The sequence below is a fragment of the Vicia villosa genome, unplaced genomic scaffold, assembly GCF_029867415.1.
Source record: "Vicia villosa cultivar HV-30 ecotype Madison, WI unplaced genomic scaffold, Vvil1.0 ctg.000397F_1_1, whole genome shotgun sequence".
NCBI lineage: Eukaryota > Viridiplantae > Streptophyta > Magnoliopsida > Fabales > Fabaceae > Vicia > Vicia villosa.
In genome coordinates, this window is record NW_026705178.1 from 147205 (window position 1) to 162281 (window position 15077).

General features: G+C 33.9%; 1 protein-coding gene across 4 annotated transcripts; it reads right to left on the reverse strand.

Annotated features, from left to right (window-relative positions):
* Positions 1 to 7095: 7095 nt before the first annotated feature.
* LOC131627714 (probable leucine-rich repeat receptor-like serine/threonine-protein kinase At3g14840) lies at positions 7096 to 14225 on the reverse strand. 4 transcript variants are annotated; one of them, XM_058898559.1, is made up of 24 exons: positions 14070 to 14225; positions 13679 to 13853; positions 13421 to 13492; positions 13213 to 13284; positions 13048 to 13119; positions 12862 to 12933; positions 12667 to 12738; positions 12492 to 12563; positions 12311 to 12382; positions 12140 to 12214; positions 11977 to 12045; positions 11712 to 11786; positions 11282 to 11341; positions 10744 to 10806; positions 10627 to 10662; positions 10483 to 10517; positions 9715 to 10094; positions 9435 to 9633; positions 9204 to 9341; positions 8849 to 8967; positions 8526 to 8736; positions 8171 to 8408; positions 7882 to 8032; positions 7096 to 7708 (listed from the first exon to the last, which is right to left on the reverse strand). In XM_058898559.1, exons 1-24 carry the CDS (start codon positions 14164 to 14166, stop codon positions 7322 to 7324), a joined length of 3012 nt encoding a protein of 1003 aa, XP_058754542.1. In that variant the 5' UTR covers positions 14167 to 14225; the 3' UTR covers positions 7096 to 7321. The 4 variants fall into 4 exon arrangements, 3 of the variants coding, with proteins under 3 accessions (XP_058754542.1, XP_058754544.1, XP_058754543.1); XR_009291556.1 differs by having other exon boundaries at positions 7693 to 7708; positions 7882 to 7988; XM_058898561.1 differs by lacking the exon at positions 13048 to 13119.
* Positions 14226 to 15077: the final 852 nt, after the last annotated feature.

A 15077-nucleotide genomic window follows, 5' to 3' on the forward strand; every position in this document is an offset into this window, starting at 1 on the left:
AAATACAACGAGTTGAGGCAGTTGGATGAATGGTAGATTATATGGGTATGGATCCATTTGCGGGAACAGATGAGTGTAGAACAACGAATGGGGTGGATGTTAGATTCTCCACCCTAAAAGTGATTTATGAACACCACTTGGTGGCGGTAGCTGGGGCCGAGGATGATGTTGATGATAATGATATTTTTGTTAAGTACCACCGTGGTTGTGCTTTGCGGTGTTGGCTCATGTTCTTGGTTGGCACATCCCTCTTTCTGGACAAAAGTGAAACCTACATGGACGTGACATACCTCCAATATTTTATTGATTTGAGTATTGTTCATGAGTGTAATTGGGGGTAGCCATTTTGGTATACTTATACCAAGAGCTGGATGAAGCATGCAACTGGAGGACTTGACAATTTACTGGCTCTTGCACACTCCTCACTGTACCTTTCATTTCAATCGTATGACATTTAATCTGTTATTTATTAACTTCTTAGATATTTTTGTATTTGTGTTTCAGAGTTGGATCATCTCTTACTTCCATCGTATTCATGGCTATGATCTTGATCCGTTATACACTGACGACATGCCTAGGGCTGCAAGATACGTCCTCTAAGGGAGGAATCATAAAGTGGCGCCATATCGGGTGTACTTCGATCGTACTGTTCATGATGACATAAACTATAGGTTGTTCCGTGTTTACAGGCATGTTGTCCCCTTCGACTGCATCTCACTATATTCTGAATGGTTAGCATGTTGGACAAACAATATGATCAGGTATATGCTGGAAAGGTGCATGAGATAGTTTGGACATGTGCAGATGATACCGAGATCCATCTAAGACTTCTCTCGACACCATTACCCGCCGAGCTCTCACTAACATCTTTCAGGATTGGGAGCATCATTTGGTGCCAGAGGAGTATCGAGGGATGCGGGCATCTCAGAGCTGGCACTGTGTAGAGGGATATGTGAAATGGTTTTTTAAAGTATCACATCCTATCGTGACATCAGAAGCTCCTGGGCATCCACCTAGGCTAGCGCATGATGAGCTCTTGGAGAATCAGCAGGCCGATGATGACTATGTCACTGATGTCCTGCTAATATGTCAGCGGATATAGTTGATTGGGCAGGAGGCGTTGGATAGTGGGATCATTTAGGAGGGCGGTGCAGAGACGGTTGCCATAGTTGAGAGAATCGTTAGGGAGGCATCTAGTGCAGCGGGATATAGCAGGAAGAGGAGGTCGCAGGGGGTTAGGATTAGGTAAACTCATTAGTAGCAGTGGCCTATATTGTATGTTTTACCTTTCATGTATTAATATTTGTACAGTTTGCATTTTCAGAACAACCGTTATACTGTATTTTGGTATTTTGGAATATTTTACGTAGTTGTTATTTTCAATTAATTTTATTGGATAAATGATATCAAGTTTATTTAGTCTGTTTTTCCGATTTTAATAATGTAATGATGAAGTTTTTTTTTATAAAAATGACAGATACAGAGCAAAATTTGCATGTGCATATTCGAAATATTTGTTTTAGGTGGTTTTCGAAAATGCATACGCGAAAAAACCTCTGATATTTTAATTCCAACATTTAAATAATAAAACGTTGGAAAAAATGTCATTTCGGATATGCATATCCGAAACATCTTGAAAATGTGAAAAAATGTGTGTTCAGATATGCATATGCGAAGAGTATTTTGGGGTTTTCATGAGTGTTTTTCACCCTGCATGAGTGTATGAAGAGATTCTCAAATCGATTACATATTAGGCCTATCAATTTGTAATTGGGCTTTTATACAAATTGGGCCCTCCTTAATTCAAACTCACTCGAAATGAAACTTAGCATCTTTGGAAAAAAAACATGCATCGCTTTGTTGATTGTTCTCATACTATACGAAACCCTAACTTCTCTAAAACATTAAAGAGGTTTATAACCCCACAATTTATAACATTATTTTGTAGTCAAATATGATATTGACTTTAAGTGACATGGCATGCCACGTCTGCTTCCGTTAAATCAAATAGACGACAAGAACTAAAATTATGCTTCTAAATTAATACATTATATAATTATGGAATAGTCCTTTTATTAATGTAGTTTTTTTTAATTGAAAGGATAATAAAGGGAGTTAATAGACATTATATTTTAGAACTTTGCTATTTTGACTCTCTTAGTATATACACCATATACTACACCGTATAAAATTGTAAAGCAAAACATTCATGCACAAAAATCAAAGTAGAATAAACTATTAAAAAACAAAATTTATATATTGTATGCATACCATTATGGTGTAAGTGTTAAAAATGGGTGTCATTATATCTTGGGTTAAATAAGTTTTTGGTCCCTATAAATATTGCAGTTTTCATTTTTAGTCCCTCCCTACCTTTAGGCAACGGTTTTTACAAAAAAACCGTTGCCAAAACCAGCTAAAACCGTTGCCAAAATCCAAGAGGGACTAAAAATAAAATTGCAATATTTATAGGGACCAAAAACTTATTTAACCCTTATATCTTTTCCCTATATTTTAATGGATATATAGTTGATAGTTGATGAGAATTAATTAGATTTATACTTGTTGCCAGCTTGTATGTATATGTAAGAAATAGGAACTATATTTGCTTTGTTTGGATCAAAATAAAAAGTAAAAAGAAAGAAAATAAGAGGAAAGAATGTTGGAGGAAAGAAAGTGAATGAAAAGCTAATAGAAAGTGTGTTAGAAATTTAATTTAAACCGAATGGAACCGAGGCTAGAATCGTGTACGGAACACTTTCCTTATAGTATTTCAAGCACTCCCAATTTGTCTTGGAGTTTCTACGCAGGAATACCCAGGATAATTCAGCCTTCTCGAGTTTGCGCAAGACCGGCGAAAACTCGAATGTAGCGAAGAGTGCTCTGGAATTATTCTAGAGGATTTGAATATTTGTGTTATTAATTCTGAATCCAAAATTATGCTTTTATAGGCCATGCTGATATTGTTTCACAAGGTAGCGACCCTTGGTGAAACAATTTCTTTTCCAAGAGTTATGACTTTTGGCCCATAGCATGGTTCACCAACGGTTGCAACATTTCATGAAGAGTTGCCAACTTTCAAATTCAAAATTCAAATCCACTAGCATATTTTTCTTGTCATTTTGGAACACACCCATATTATTAATTATAATTAATAATTTACAACAATCCCCCACTTGTTCTAATAATGACAAGTCTAATTCCAGAATATAGAAAGCAAAAGAGTGTTAATACAGTTAGGTATCTTTCGATTTGAACTTAACCTTAGTAAAGACAACACAAAGCCTAATCGGAACGTTAGGTAGCTATGCTTTGAACCGTTATCCCATGTGATCAGACCGGCGCTACTATACACACACTCTTTAAAGGTTCTTCGCCTACATATCTCGCCTAGCACTATTTATGGCCATGTGCTTTTCCTGAATCTTAGGTTAAGATGTATTAACTTCAGATTGGGTTGCTATCATTGTTGGAACACTTATTCAAGGAGTTTCAACCTCACACCTCTTGAGGTTGTCTTTACTAAATCCCTGGCCAGTAATTTAGTAAATGAATCATTCAAATTATAGATCAATCGTATACATGTGAATGAAATGATTACATCTTTAATTAATTTTCTCACGAAAGAATGTCTAAGGCCTCAGTGCCCAGACTTTTTATTTTACACTTATCTGAATTCTCTTGCTAAATTGGCTTGACTATCACATTGTGTTAACACCTTTGAAACACTGTGTTTAGCCAATGGAGCTTCCAACAGAAGGTCCTTCAACCATTCAACTTCTTGACCAGTGGAAGCGAGATCCACATACTATGCCTCCATGGTCAAGAGAGTAAGGCATCTATGTTTCTTGCTCTTCCAAGAAATCTCACCCCTATTAGTGTAAATATCCACTTAGTTGTAAATATATGATCTCCAACACTCGATATCCAACTCATATTGGTATATCCTTCTAATAAGGCAGGAAACCTACCATAATGGAGGTCAAGATTTGATTTTTAAGAAATAATCAAAAATCCTTGTGACTGAAAAATCCTTGTGATGACCTTCCAATACTCACTATTTGGATTGCTAGTAAATCTACTCATTTATTAAGTGCAAATGCTATGTCAGGTCTAGTAAATTACATTAGAAAACCAATTTCACTTGCGTATTCTAATATAGCCACATCTCTTCCATCGTCATTTTGACACTAAGATCAAATTGAATATTCACTTTCTTGAAACGTGATAGTTTGAACTTATCAAGAACTTTCTCAAAGTGTCTTTGACTAAGTTCATAACCCCACTATTTTTGCATTACTTTGATCTCCAAAAGAGTGTCAACTAGTCCAAGATCTTTCATCTTGAATGTGGTTTTCTCAACCCCCACTCTTTCGCTTTACTTTGATTGAAAAGAGTGTCCACTATTTCAAGATTTTTCATCTTGAATGTGGAAGCTAGAAACCTCTTTGTTTCTAAGATTTCATTCATCTCGTTGCTAATGATCAACATGTTATCAACATAGAGACAAAGGAATATCACAATATTCTTACACAACTTTGTGTACAAACACTTGTCACAAGAATTAGATGAAAGATTTTTAGATAATCATGCATGATGATGCAAGAAGGTTTTTAGATGAAGTGGGAGATGAAATTATGAGCAATTTAAAATAGTATAATATAAATTGCAATGAGTACCTTAGTTATGTTCACTTCTCTCAAATTCTTTACTTGAATTTCTATGTTCTACCTTCTTGATTGACTTCATCATTGATGTGCATGACACTTTTGATCCTTTTCTTCTTTGATAATCTTTGTCTTCTTCAAAACTAGATATAAGATATATTCTTCACAATCTCCCCCTTTTTGATGATGACAAACTCTTTGAATTCTTGTTTTGATAAGATTAAAAATTCTCCCTCTAACTCCTCCTTAATCGGAGAATCTTACAATGACAAAGTTAAACTTTTATTGTCATTGTTTCGGTGCTTGTTTTAATCCATACAAGGATTTAACAAGCTTGTACACTATTTGTTCATTATCAGGAAGTATATAACCTTCTGATTTCTCCATGTAAATCTCCTCATCGAGATCTCCATTTTAGGAATGTCATTTTGACATCCTTTTGATGAACTATAAGTTCATACAAAAACTAATGCAAGCAATACTCTAATTGTTGCCGTCCTTGCTACTAGTGCATATGTGTGTAAATAATTAACACATTCCTTTTGTCTAAAATCTTGGCTATTGATCTAGACTTGTAGGTGTTTAGTGTATCATCTTTATGATACTTCCGTCTAAACACTCACTTGTCTCCAACCAAGTATGGTTTGACATTGCTGAAACCATTTCATCTTGAATATCATCCTTCCAAGAGAAGTCCATTGAAGTTACTTCTTCATTGTAATTTTTAGGATCATCTTCCACTTGAAGAATAATAGGAATCTTACGAACAAAATTCTCACATTTTTCTTCTACTAGATACAAGAAATATGCCGACAATCGATTTTGTCCGGTCCTGGATCCTTAGCCTTTTAGACTTTCTTCTTATTCTAAGTTCGATTTATTTTTCAACGAACTTTCGGTTTTCAACAATCCGTGGAGAACCTTCTTCACAAAATTCTTTATTTGTGTGAAAATTGAATTCTTTATCCTTTGTGATGAGATCTCAAAATTCCACATTTCGATATTTAATAGTTACATTAAACTCAAAATTTTGAGGTCTATATAAGTCATAATCCACCATTAGAATCAAACATGTTATTCATATAATATTCTACTCACAGTACCGCAAGCATAATATGTATGTGTATGCATGAATGTATCTAAAAGAAAAATATATATGCCATCTATATATTGTTTCGATTACGAAACCCGTAACAAAAAGCATTATAATATAAATAATTATCTTTAATTTAAAATTCTATTATTCCCTTATGAATCCGCAACCGTAATGAATGATTTACTGAACTTCAACACATACAACAAAACAATCACTTCATGTAACTTTCCATTGGATAATCTTGTGAGTAATAACCTGTATAAATATATATGCCAGTATGCAATGATAATGCACTTTATTTCCTTTACTGTGGATAATCATACATATAGAAAGGATTATAGAAAGAAAGAGAACTTTAAAATATGAATTACTGCCACCATTATGCCATCTACTAATTTAATTACATTAATGCATCAGAAAATATTAATCCGGATATATTGCAGTAGAGTTAACATTTTTTATTTTCTTTTCGCAAATCCAGATTTATATGATACTACCTATCAATTATTAAATAATGCAATGTATATATAAAAACGTACCCGAATTTGTGATATAAATTCTTACGTTTAAAATGTGTCTACGACACAAAATTCATCCTTTGATGCTTGAAACAAAAGCCTCGTTGTTATTAAACAAAATACCGGATTTTGTTCTTGATTTTTGATACGGAAGCCTCGGTTGCCATAATTGAATTACTATAAGATTGTTAGAAATTTAATTTAAACCGAATGGAACCGAGGCTAGAATCGTGTACGGAACACTTTCCTTATAGTATTTCAAGCACTCCCAATTTGTCTTGGAGTTTCTACGCAGGAATACCCAGGATAATTCAGCCTTCTCGAGTTTGCGCAAGACCGGCGAAAACTCGAATGTAGCGAAGAGTGCTCTGGAATTATTCTAGAGGATTTGAATATTTGTGTTATTAATTCTGAATCCAAAATTATGCTTTTATAGGCCATGCTGATATTGTTTCACAAGGTAGCGACCCTTGGTGAAACAATTTCTTTTCCAAGATTTATGACTTTTGGCCCATAGCATGGTTCACCAACGGTTGCAACATTTCATGAAGAGTTGCCAACTTTCAAATTCAAAATTCAAATCCACTAGCATATTTTTCTTGTCATTTTGGAACACACCCATATTATTAATTATAATTAATAATTTACAACAAAGTGTGAGATAATTATTTAGTTGTTTGGTAGAAAGTGAGATAATTATAATAAGAATCAGAGAGTATTAATTTAAAGTTTGTAAATGAAGTGAAAGAAGTAAAAAGGTTGAAAAGGGAAAGCTAAAGGTGATATATGAAGCATGAAAGGAGAAGAGAATATAAGAGTATCAATTTGTTTTACTGATTATATAGAAAAGTTGAATATAATAACAAATTATAATGGAATTAAATGGCTCTAACTATTTGCATATTTGAATGTCACAAGTTAAAAGCTCATCTGAGAAAGCTAACGTTTTCACTATATGAAGATATACATCATGGTTGCATCACATGGCACAGTTGTAGGACATGAAGCTGGCAGATGCAATTATTTATCAACAATCACTCTTAATTTCTTCCATCCAAATAGGAAGAATCAAGGTCTACAGCTGATGAAGATGAAGCAGTCCATGGCCCATCACTTATTAAACTCTGACTTTGTGTATGTGACGTACTACTTGTATTATTTTCTTCCTTCTGGTAGTAATACTGCCTCATTACTTCCAACTTCTTTTCATCCATTACTTCACTTGAATCTGAAACAAACTCTGGAACCATAGTCCTTCCTTCAAGGTAACTTACAACTGATGACATGGCAGGCCTAAGATTTGAAGTGACATTGGTGCATAGAAGAGCCACATTGATCATCACCATAGCTTCCTTTTTGTTGAAATCTGAACCTAATCTTCTATCAACTAGCTCCATTAGGTCACCCCTTTCTTTCAACAAATGTGCCTGTTGAAAGAAAAAAGAAAACAAAGAATAGTTTGATTTGAAACCCTAGTGATTTACACCAAATTGATGCCACTAGTATGTCACTTAGATGAAACAGAACAAAGTGTAAGTAGATAGTGCAGTGTGGATATAGTCAAATTTACTTGACCAAGGGAGAACATCATAAGAGTTACCCAATCAAGAAGATAGACTGCTTCCTCCTTTGCCCGATGAAGGGTGTTGTTTCTTCCACTAACGACTTCCAAGGCAACAACTCCAAAACTATAAACATCTGCTTTGTCTGTTAAATAACCATGCATTGCATATTCAGGAGCCATATATCCACTGCATAATTGGAAAGTTTCATTGAAATGACGTGATATCAGACTTTAGTTAATAAAGATATACAATTTGAATTGAATTCAATAACTTTTGCCGTACATTTTAATAAACTAGGAGAAGGCGAGAATTTTAGATACTCACTAGGTCCCGGCAATTCTAGTACTAATGTGAGTATTGTCCTCCTCGTCAAGCTTGGCCAAACCAAAATCAGATATCTTTGGGTCAAGATTCGTATCAAGCAATACATTAGTGGCCTTGATGTCCCTGTGAACAACCTTCAGTCTTGATTCTTCATGGAGGTATGCCAAACCTCTAGCAATACCAACACAAATCTTCTGCCTTGTTGACCAATGTAATTTTATTTGGTGTTCCTCTGAACCTTTATTTGAAAATGTAATAAAAATCAGAAAACGATACCACATAGTCAAGTGCTAAGTCAGAAATTATGGACTGACACATAAATAGAAACCCGAAGTAGCCATACAGGAACTATTACCAAATAAGGCACGAGCTAGACTATTGTTTTCCAGGTATTCATATATCAGCAACAACTGATCTCCCTCCACACAGCAGCCATGGAGTTTAACGAGATAAGGATGTTGCAAAGCAGAAATCATGCCTATCTCATTTAAAAACTCACGATTCCCTTGCTTTGACTTAGAAGAAAGTTGCTTTACTGCTATCAATGTCCCATTGGGTAAACATCCCTGGATTTTCAGAAATGCTATTTAGTTAGAAGTTTAAAAAGAATTTTCCAAAAAAATACATGTAAATTTACAATAAAAGCATGATACTCAAGAGGATTTGCATGCAAGATACCTTGTAAACAGGACCAAATCCTCCTTCTCCAATCTTATTGGAAATATCGAAGTTATTTGTAGCTGCTTTGATTTGTCGTAAGGTAAATATACCCGTTTGAACGTCTAAACTCTTCAAGTCTGTGAATTGAAGTAAAAGAACAATCAAAGATCTCTTACACTAAGAAAACTACAGACCGACACTCTGCATAGACAATCCATTTTTTGGAAGCATGCAACTTTCCTTTATCAAAACAAAACTAGTCTCACGTTCAATAACATGATATAGCATGCAATTTTTTTTATCACGTGAATTATTCATGCGTTAGCAAAAAGTTTGATAATAATGGCAACAAAAGAAATTCATTTGTAATCACCTTTTGCTAATGAGTTTTTTTTTCCAAAACATCCTTTCCACCAAAGTATACCAAATACTAGAATGATAATAACTGTTGCTGCAACCACAATTCCAACCACAGCTCCTGCAGATATGCTTCCAGTTCCAGGTGGAGAGTCTGCTTGATTATTTTCGGGACATTTTAAATATTAGATCATATATAACATGGAGATCATAGTATAAGATTAGGAATGTAGAAAGTATAACCCACCAGATTCCACTGATATGGCAGATATAAGAGGACCAAATATTGATCTATTTGGGAGAGCCTGTGTCCCTTTTCCAGCCCAATACAAACGGATCTCCAAGGTATTACTAGTGACAACAACATCTTTGAACTGTTTTATAACTTTCTTACCAACTCCTCCTGCTTCTTTGGCAATATTGAAGTCCTTTTGCACTGGCTTTCCCTGTAACATTCAATCACAACCTTAATATTTCATGATGATTACACCAACCGACTATTGAAATAAAATTGTTAAACCATGTACCTGAAGGTAGATATCAAATACACGTCTTCCAAGACTTCCATAAGTTTGGTCGTCTCTGAACATTATTTCAGCAAAATGTAGATTTACTGTGTAGCTTCCATTTGCCAGGCAAAACCCATAATAAGTCAAAGAAATAGCAGAACCACGTGCATTCATGTACAAATCAGCATCTTCCATAGTAAGTGTGGTGACATTTTGCGGGGAATAAGTTTCTCCGAGTTGGTCACTATCAATGAATATACCAGTGGTGCTAAATGCCCAATTTCCTGTTGGACTGACATGGAATTTAGCTGCTCCAGGTGAATCTGAATCGCCATTATAACTTGTTCTGCTAACTGTTTCTTGCTGTCCACCACAATTTATATAAAGGGAGTAGGAGGCTGGATTGAGCAGATCATGTGAGTGACTTTCGAAATATTAAGGAAACAGAAAAATAACGAAAAAATATATTCCTTGAAATCTTATATTTATACTATTTCTCTCTCTCTAACTATCACGTTTCTGTTATGGTAGGTTATATAACTCTCTTTGGCTAGTCAAACAAAATTCACGGTTTATTTCTGCTGAACACATTGATCGTGACGTGCAGGTTATTGCTGATATTTTAAATCATTGATCTTCTATGCATGTTTAGAATATTAGAACATGCTTTGGTAAGAAGCATGGCTGTCTTTGGTCCCCTCTGCACTTGTACCTCTAAGTTTAAAAAAAATGCAAAAATATAGAAACTTTAGCTGTCTATATGAAAGTGACCATGAAGAAACTCACGATTGGTGCATCCGCTCAAACACGAAACTGTTCCTCTGAGAAAATGATGTAAGGAATAAAATATGTTAGCATGATTAGTATAATAAGATTAAAAAATAATAAGAGAGAAATGGAATGGATATGTATTTTTAAGACCAAACTTACATGTTATTATTTGCCCATGAGGTAGAAAACAAGTTTCTGTGACATATTAGAAAAAGTGATGTCTCAGAAAGGTTGTTAAGTTTGCAAACAAATGCATACAAATACATGGATTCTTACACTTTATCATTTTGACATATCCGATTCCCTTGGCTGACGCTGAAGTTATTGTACGAAAGATCTCTATATACAGGTCAGAAAACATGATTCAGAATATGATAATAATACAACAATCAGAGACTTGACGATAGACTCTTTTCCTACCAAGATTATACAACTAGGCTTCCTAAACTAGAAAGAGAATAACTATAGAAAACTCTAAGAAAATTAGAAGAAGAAAAAGCTTCTGCAATGCTTATATAAGCCAATGCATACTCATAGTAAGACAACTACTGCACTATACTACATAATAGTGTTGCTTAGTAACTCAATGAGTCGAACTACTTTTAGTTGTCTCAATCTGTCCAAATGAACACCAGAGAAACTTGTTGGAAATTCCATGGGTAACCAGCACATTGAAAACAGAAATTTTTCATATTTGCCTCATACGGATGGGGCGAATTGAGTCTTACTCCTAAATTATAATATATTTGCAACATAAATAAAGTACATTGTTCAATACAAGGAATCATACAAGTAGAATTTAAAAATAACTTACACGTAGACGTTCGTTTTCCAAGAAGGTATTGGTCCTGTGAGAAGGTTTCCAGTTAAAAATCTGTCCAAAAAAGATTGTCAGGATATTAGTATGCAAATCTTAGTATTTCTTGAAGCGGACATTGAGGGAAATAAGCTAGTCATCTTTAATCACATCCATTCATTTCTTCTTTTATAGATATGTCTCGAGGGACCCTTCTACATATAAAAGTGTTTCAATTCTTAGACACCGACTAAGACCAACGAAATAACAAGAAAATCCTAAACATATCACTTTGACACTTGTTATCATACTTGGAATCTAAGTAGGATTATTCAGCTATCCTGCTTCGAAGTGAAAGTTGAAACTAGAGTTATAGATTAGGTATAAAGTAGCCAACAGAAATGTGATTAAAAATATACGCAAAAAGAAACTATGATGAATTTCTTACATGAAGTTCATAATATCGTTTATGTCAGCATAGGTACTTGGAATTGTTCCACTTAATTTGTTAAAGCTGAAGTCTCTGAAAGTGATGTCATATTGAAGATAAGTTAAAAAACTACACAGAAAATCTGGAGAGCTATAAAAATGCCATATCTATCCAATCATTAACTACAAAAACAAAGATACCAAGGTTACATAATAGCTAAGTTTACAGAAGAAACTTTAAAAGTTAGCTATAATCAAATAAAATGTAGCAAGTAAGCAATTACAAGTATTTTAACGATGTCTTAGTCCCGAGATCAGGTAGTGTTCCATTGATGTTGCAATTCCTTAGAAGCCTGTGAAACAATAAGATAGACAACGATATGTTATGAGTGCCTCTTTTTCTGTTTTTTTTTTCTATTTCTGAAAGAGATAATGTAATCAACTCACAGTTTGCTTAACGATGTCAGATTTTTAAGTTGCGGCAAAGGTGCATATTCAGATCCATTTAAATCACTAATTCTCCTGAATATCACAGTTGAACCAAGCTAGGTAAACATAATTAAAATGAAAGTTAAACTCCATCCCATGTTTTATCAGTATACATAATATCATACATACAAGTCGGTTAAGTTTCTCAATAGTGAAATTTCGGAAGGAATTGGTCCACTTAATCCGCTCCCTTGAATGATTCTGTCAAAAGTAAAGTAACCATGAATAATTTTCTTTTTTGAAGTCAAACATTACAAAAACAACTATATTTGAGGAAAATTAAAAATTAAAAAGGAGATTGCATACATACAGCGTATTGATATTAGTCCAGTTCTGAATAAAATCGGGTATCTTTCCTGAGAATTGGTTGTCCGAAATTTGGCTGCATTGATAAAGTGCATGAAAATATGAAGCATCATAAAAAACCATTTTTTAATTTAGCCACCAATAATCACTAAACGTCACCATAAAAATTTCAAGCTTACAACTCTTGCAATGTAGCGAGCTTGGCTAATGTCACAGGTAGCTCTCCAGAAAAATTGTTAGAAGAAAATCGCCTATATATGAAAAACAAAACAGGAAATCATGATTCTAAGCCAAGGAAATCAAAGTGGACTTTAAACACTAGGCTTTCATATTTGGAGGAGAATGTCAACTGAGGAAAATAATAAAGTACTTACAGTGTTCGAATCTGGGGGAGATTCCCAAGCTCAGAAGTAATATTTCCAGACATTTGATTGGCCGTTAACTCCCTATCCGTTTCATGTCAAAGTTAACTTTGATTAAAACTCTTTCAATCGAACACGTACGTGTTTATGTACTTATGAAATAGATTATTTAGCCAAGTGAGATAATGAGAAACTTACAACTGAATCAGGGTTGATATATTTGCAATCTCCTTTGGTATTGAACCCGTTAATCGATTTCCAAGGAGATTACTACGATGATTATGAAACATGTTGTCATTAGCTTATATTTTAATGTAATTACTACAAGTCTACAGGAAAAGACAAATAAGAGACGAATCATACATGTTAAGAAGATTCGTCATGGAGCCCCATTCTTTAGGAATTGTACCGTTCAAGTAATTGCGAGAGAGGTCACTGTAATGGAGGGAGCGAAAGTGGGAGAGAGAGTTTGTCATGCAAAATACTATATATAGATACATGTGGTTGAAGATATGAAACAAGTTCAATAGTATGGTTAATTTAGATGTGGAAAAGTGTGAGAAACACGTACATAGTTTGAAGGTATTGCAACCTGTTCAGTTCCCGTGGGAGAGTGCCTTGAAGATTTTGCCCTTTCAAACTTCTGTATGTTCATTTTTCCATAAAAAATTATTAAAAGAAATTAATTTTATGTATCTTAGTCCTAACTCGTGTGTACATACATACTGTATACATACTTGATTACTACGTATATGAAAAAATATTCAAATCGACTTAATTAGATTTAGAAGTGGTGAAAAAAGGTAATTTCCACGAAAAAGAGACTTACATTATAGTAACATGACAGAAGTTGTCACTAGGAACAGAGCAGTTACAGGTTACATTGTTTTCTAAGATTTTGGGTATGGGAGGCGTAAACCAGTTAGGTTTGTTGCTGCATGGATCTATGCCGAAGTTCCAATCCTTCTTACCAAGTGATGTAGCTATATCTTCAAGAGCTTTCTCTAAATATTCAAATTCAGAAGCTATCAGCTAAGTACTGAAAATTTTCTAATCAACGGACACGTCATCAAATATATATGCAGAATCCCTATATGAGCAGAAAAATACATGGTATTTAAACTAATATGAATTCTTAGATAAAATACACTAAAAAAGAAGTATCAGATTGAAGAAATTTCTTTATCATTTGGGAGCTATGGTAGAAATACATATCATACTTTCGTCCGGGTGAATAGTAGTAGCTCCAAAAGCTGTTAGAGATATGAGCCATATGGCAATGAGTGAAAGGAAGAAAAATTGAGAGGAAGTGTTCATGTTAATATTAACAAGGAAAACAGAAGTTGAAATAAATCAATAATTTAGAGGTAGAGAGTCTGAACATATATAGCTATTACTAGCATATATCACTATTATTACTTTTGTATTTAAGATATGAATAATGCTATACTTACACCCCCAAACTTACACCAATACTTACACCAAACACTGTTCACCGTATTTATACGGTGAACAGTGTTTTTTAAAATAAAATAATAATATTTATAAAAATATTTTTTATTTTTAAAATTATGGACGATATTGTTCATGTAAGGACCTGCATTAACCAACTTCATTACTGCATTAACCAAGTTTTTACACTGCATTAACCAAGTTTGGTGACTGCTAAAAATCAATTTTAATACCAGGATGTTGCATTAACCAACTTCATTACTGTATTAACCAAGTTTTTACACTGCATTAACCAAATTTGAGTAATGCTATTCTTACACCCATGAACAGTATTTTCCGGTAGTCATTAAATTTGGTTAATGCAGTGTAAAAACTTGGTTAATGCAGTAATGAAGTTGGTTAATGCAACATCCAAGTATAAAATTTTTAGCAGTCATCAAACTTGATTAATGCAGTGTAAAAACTTGGTTAATGCAGTAATGAAGTTGGTTAATGCACGTCCTTATATGAACAGTGTCGTCCGTAATTTTAAAAATAAAAAATATTTTTTATAAATATTATTATTTTATTTTAAAAAACACTGTTCACCGTATAAATACGGTGAACAGTGTTTGGTGTAAGTATTGATGTAAGATTGAGGTGTAAGTATAACATTGCTATTAAGATATCTAGTCTATAGTCTTATGCAACTTGTATACTTAGCTTCACTGTAGCCACACAAGCTCTTGTATATACTTCAAGAGGACAATTAATATTAAGAGGACAGTTGTGTGTTC

Bases quoted from the DNA above. Each gene is read 5' to 3' on its own strand.
- LOC131627714 (XM_058898559.1), bottom strand. From the start codon at position 14,166: ATGAACACTTCCTCTCAATTTTTCTTCCTTTCACTCATTGCCATATGG. The intron at 10,518-10,626 runs GTAAGTTTGGTC...TCATTTTCTCAG, and splicing joins TCATGGGCAAATAATAACAT to AGGAACAGTTTCGTGTTTGA. The intron at 8,409-8,525 runs GTAATAGTTCCT...TTTCAAATAAAG, and splicing joins TCTAGCTCGTGCCTTATTTG to GTTCAGAGGAACACCAAATA.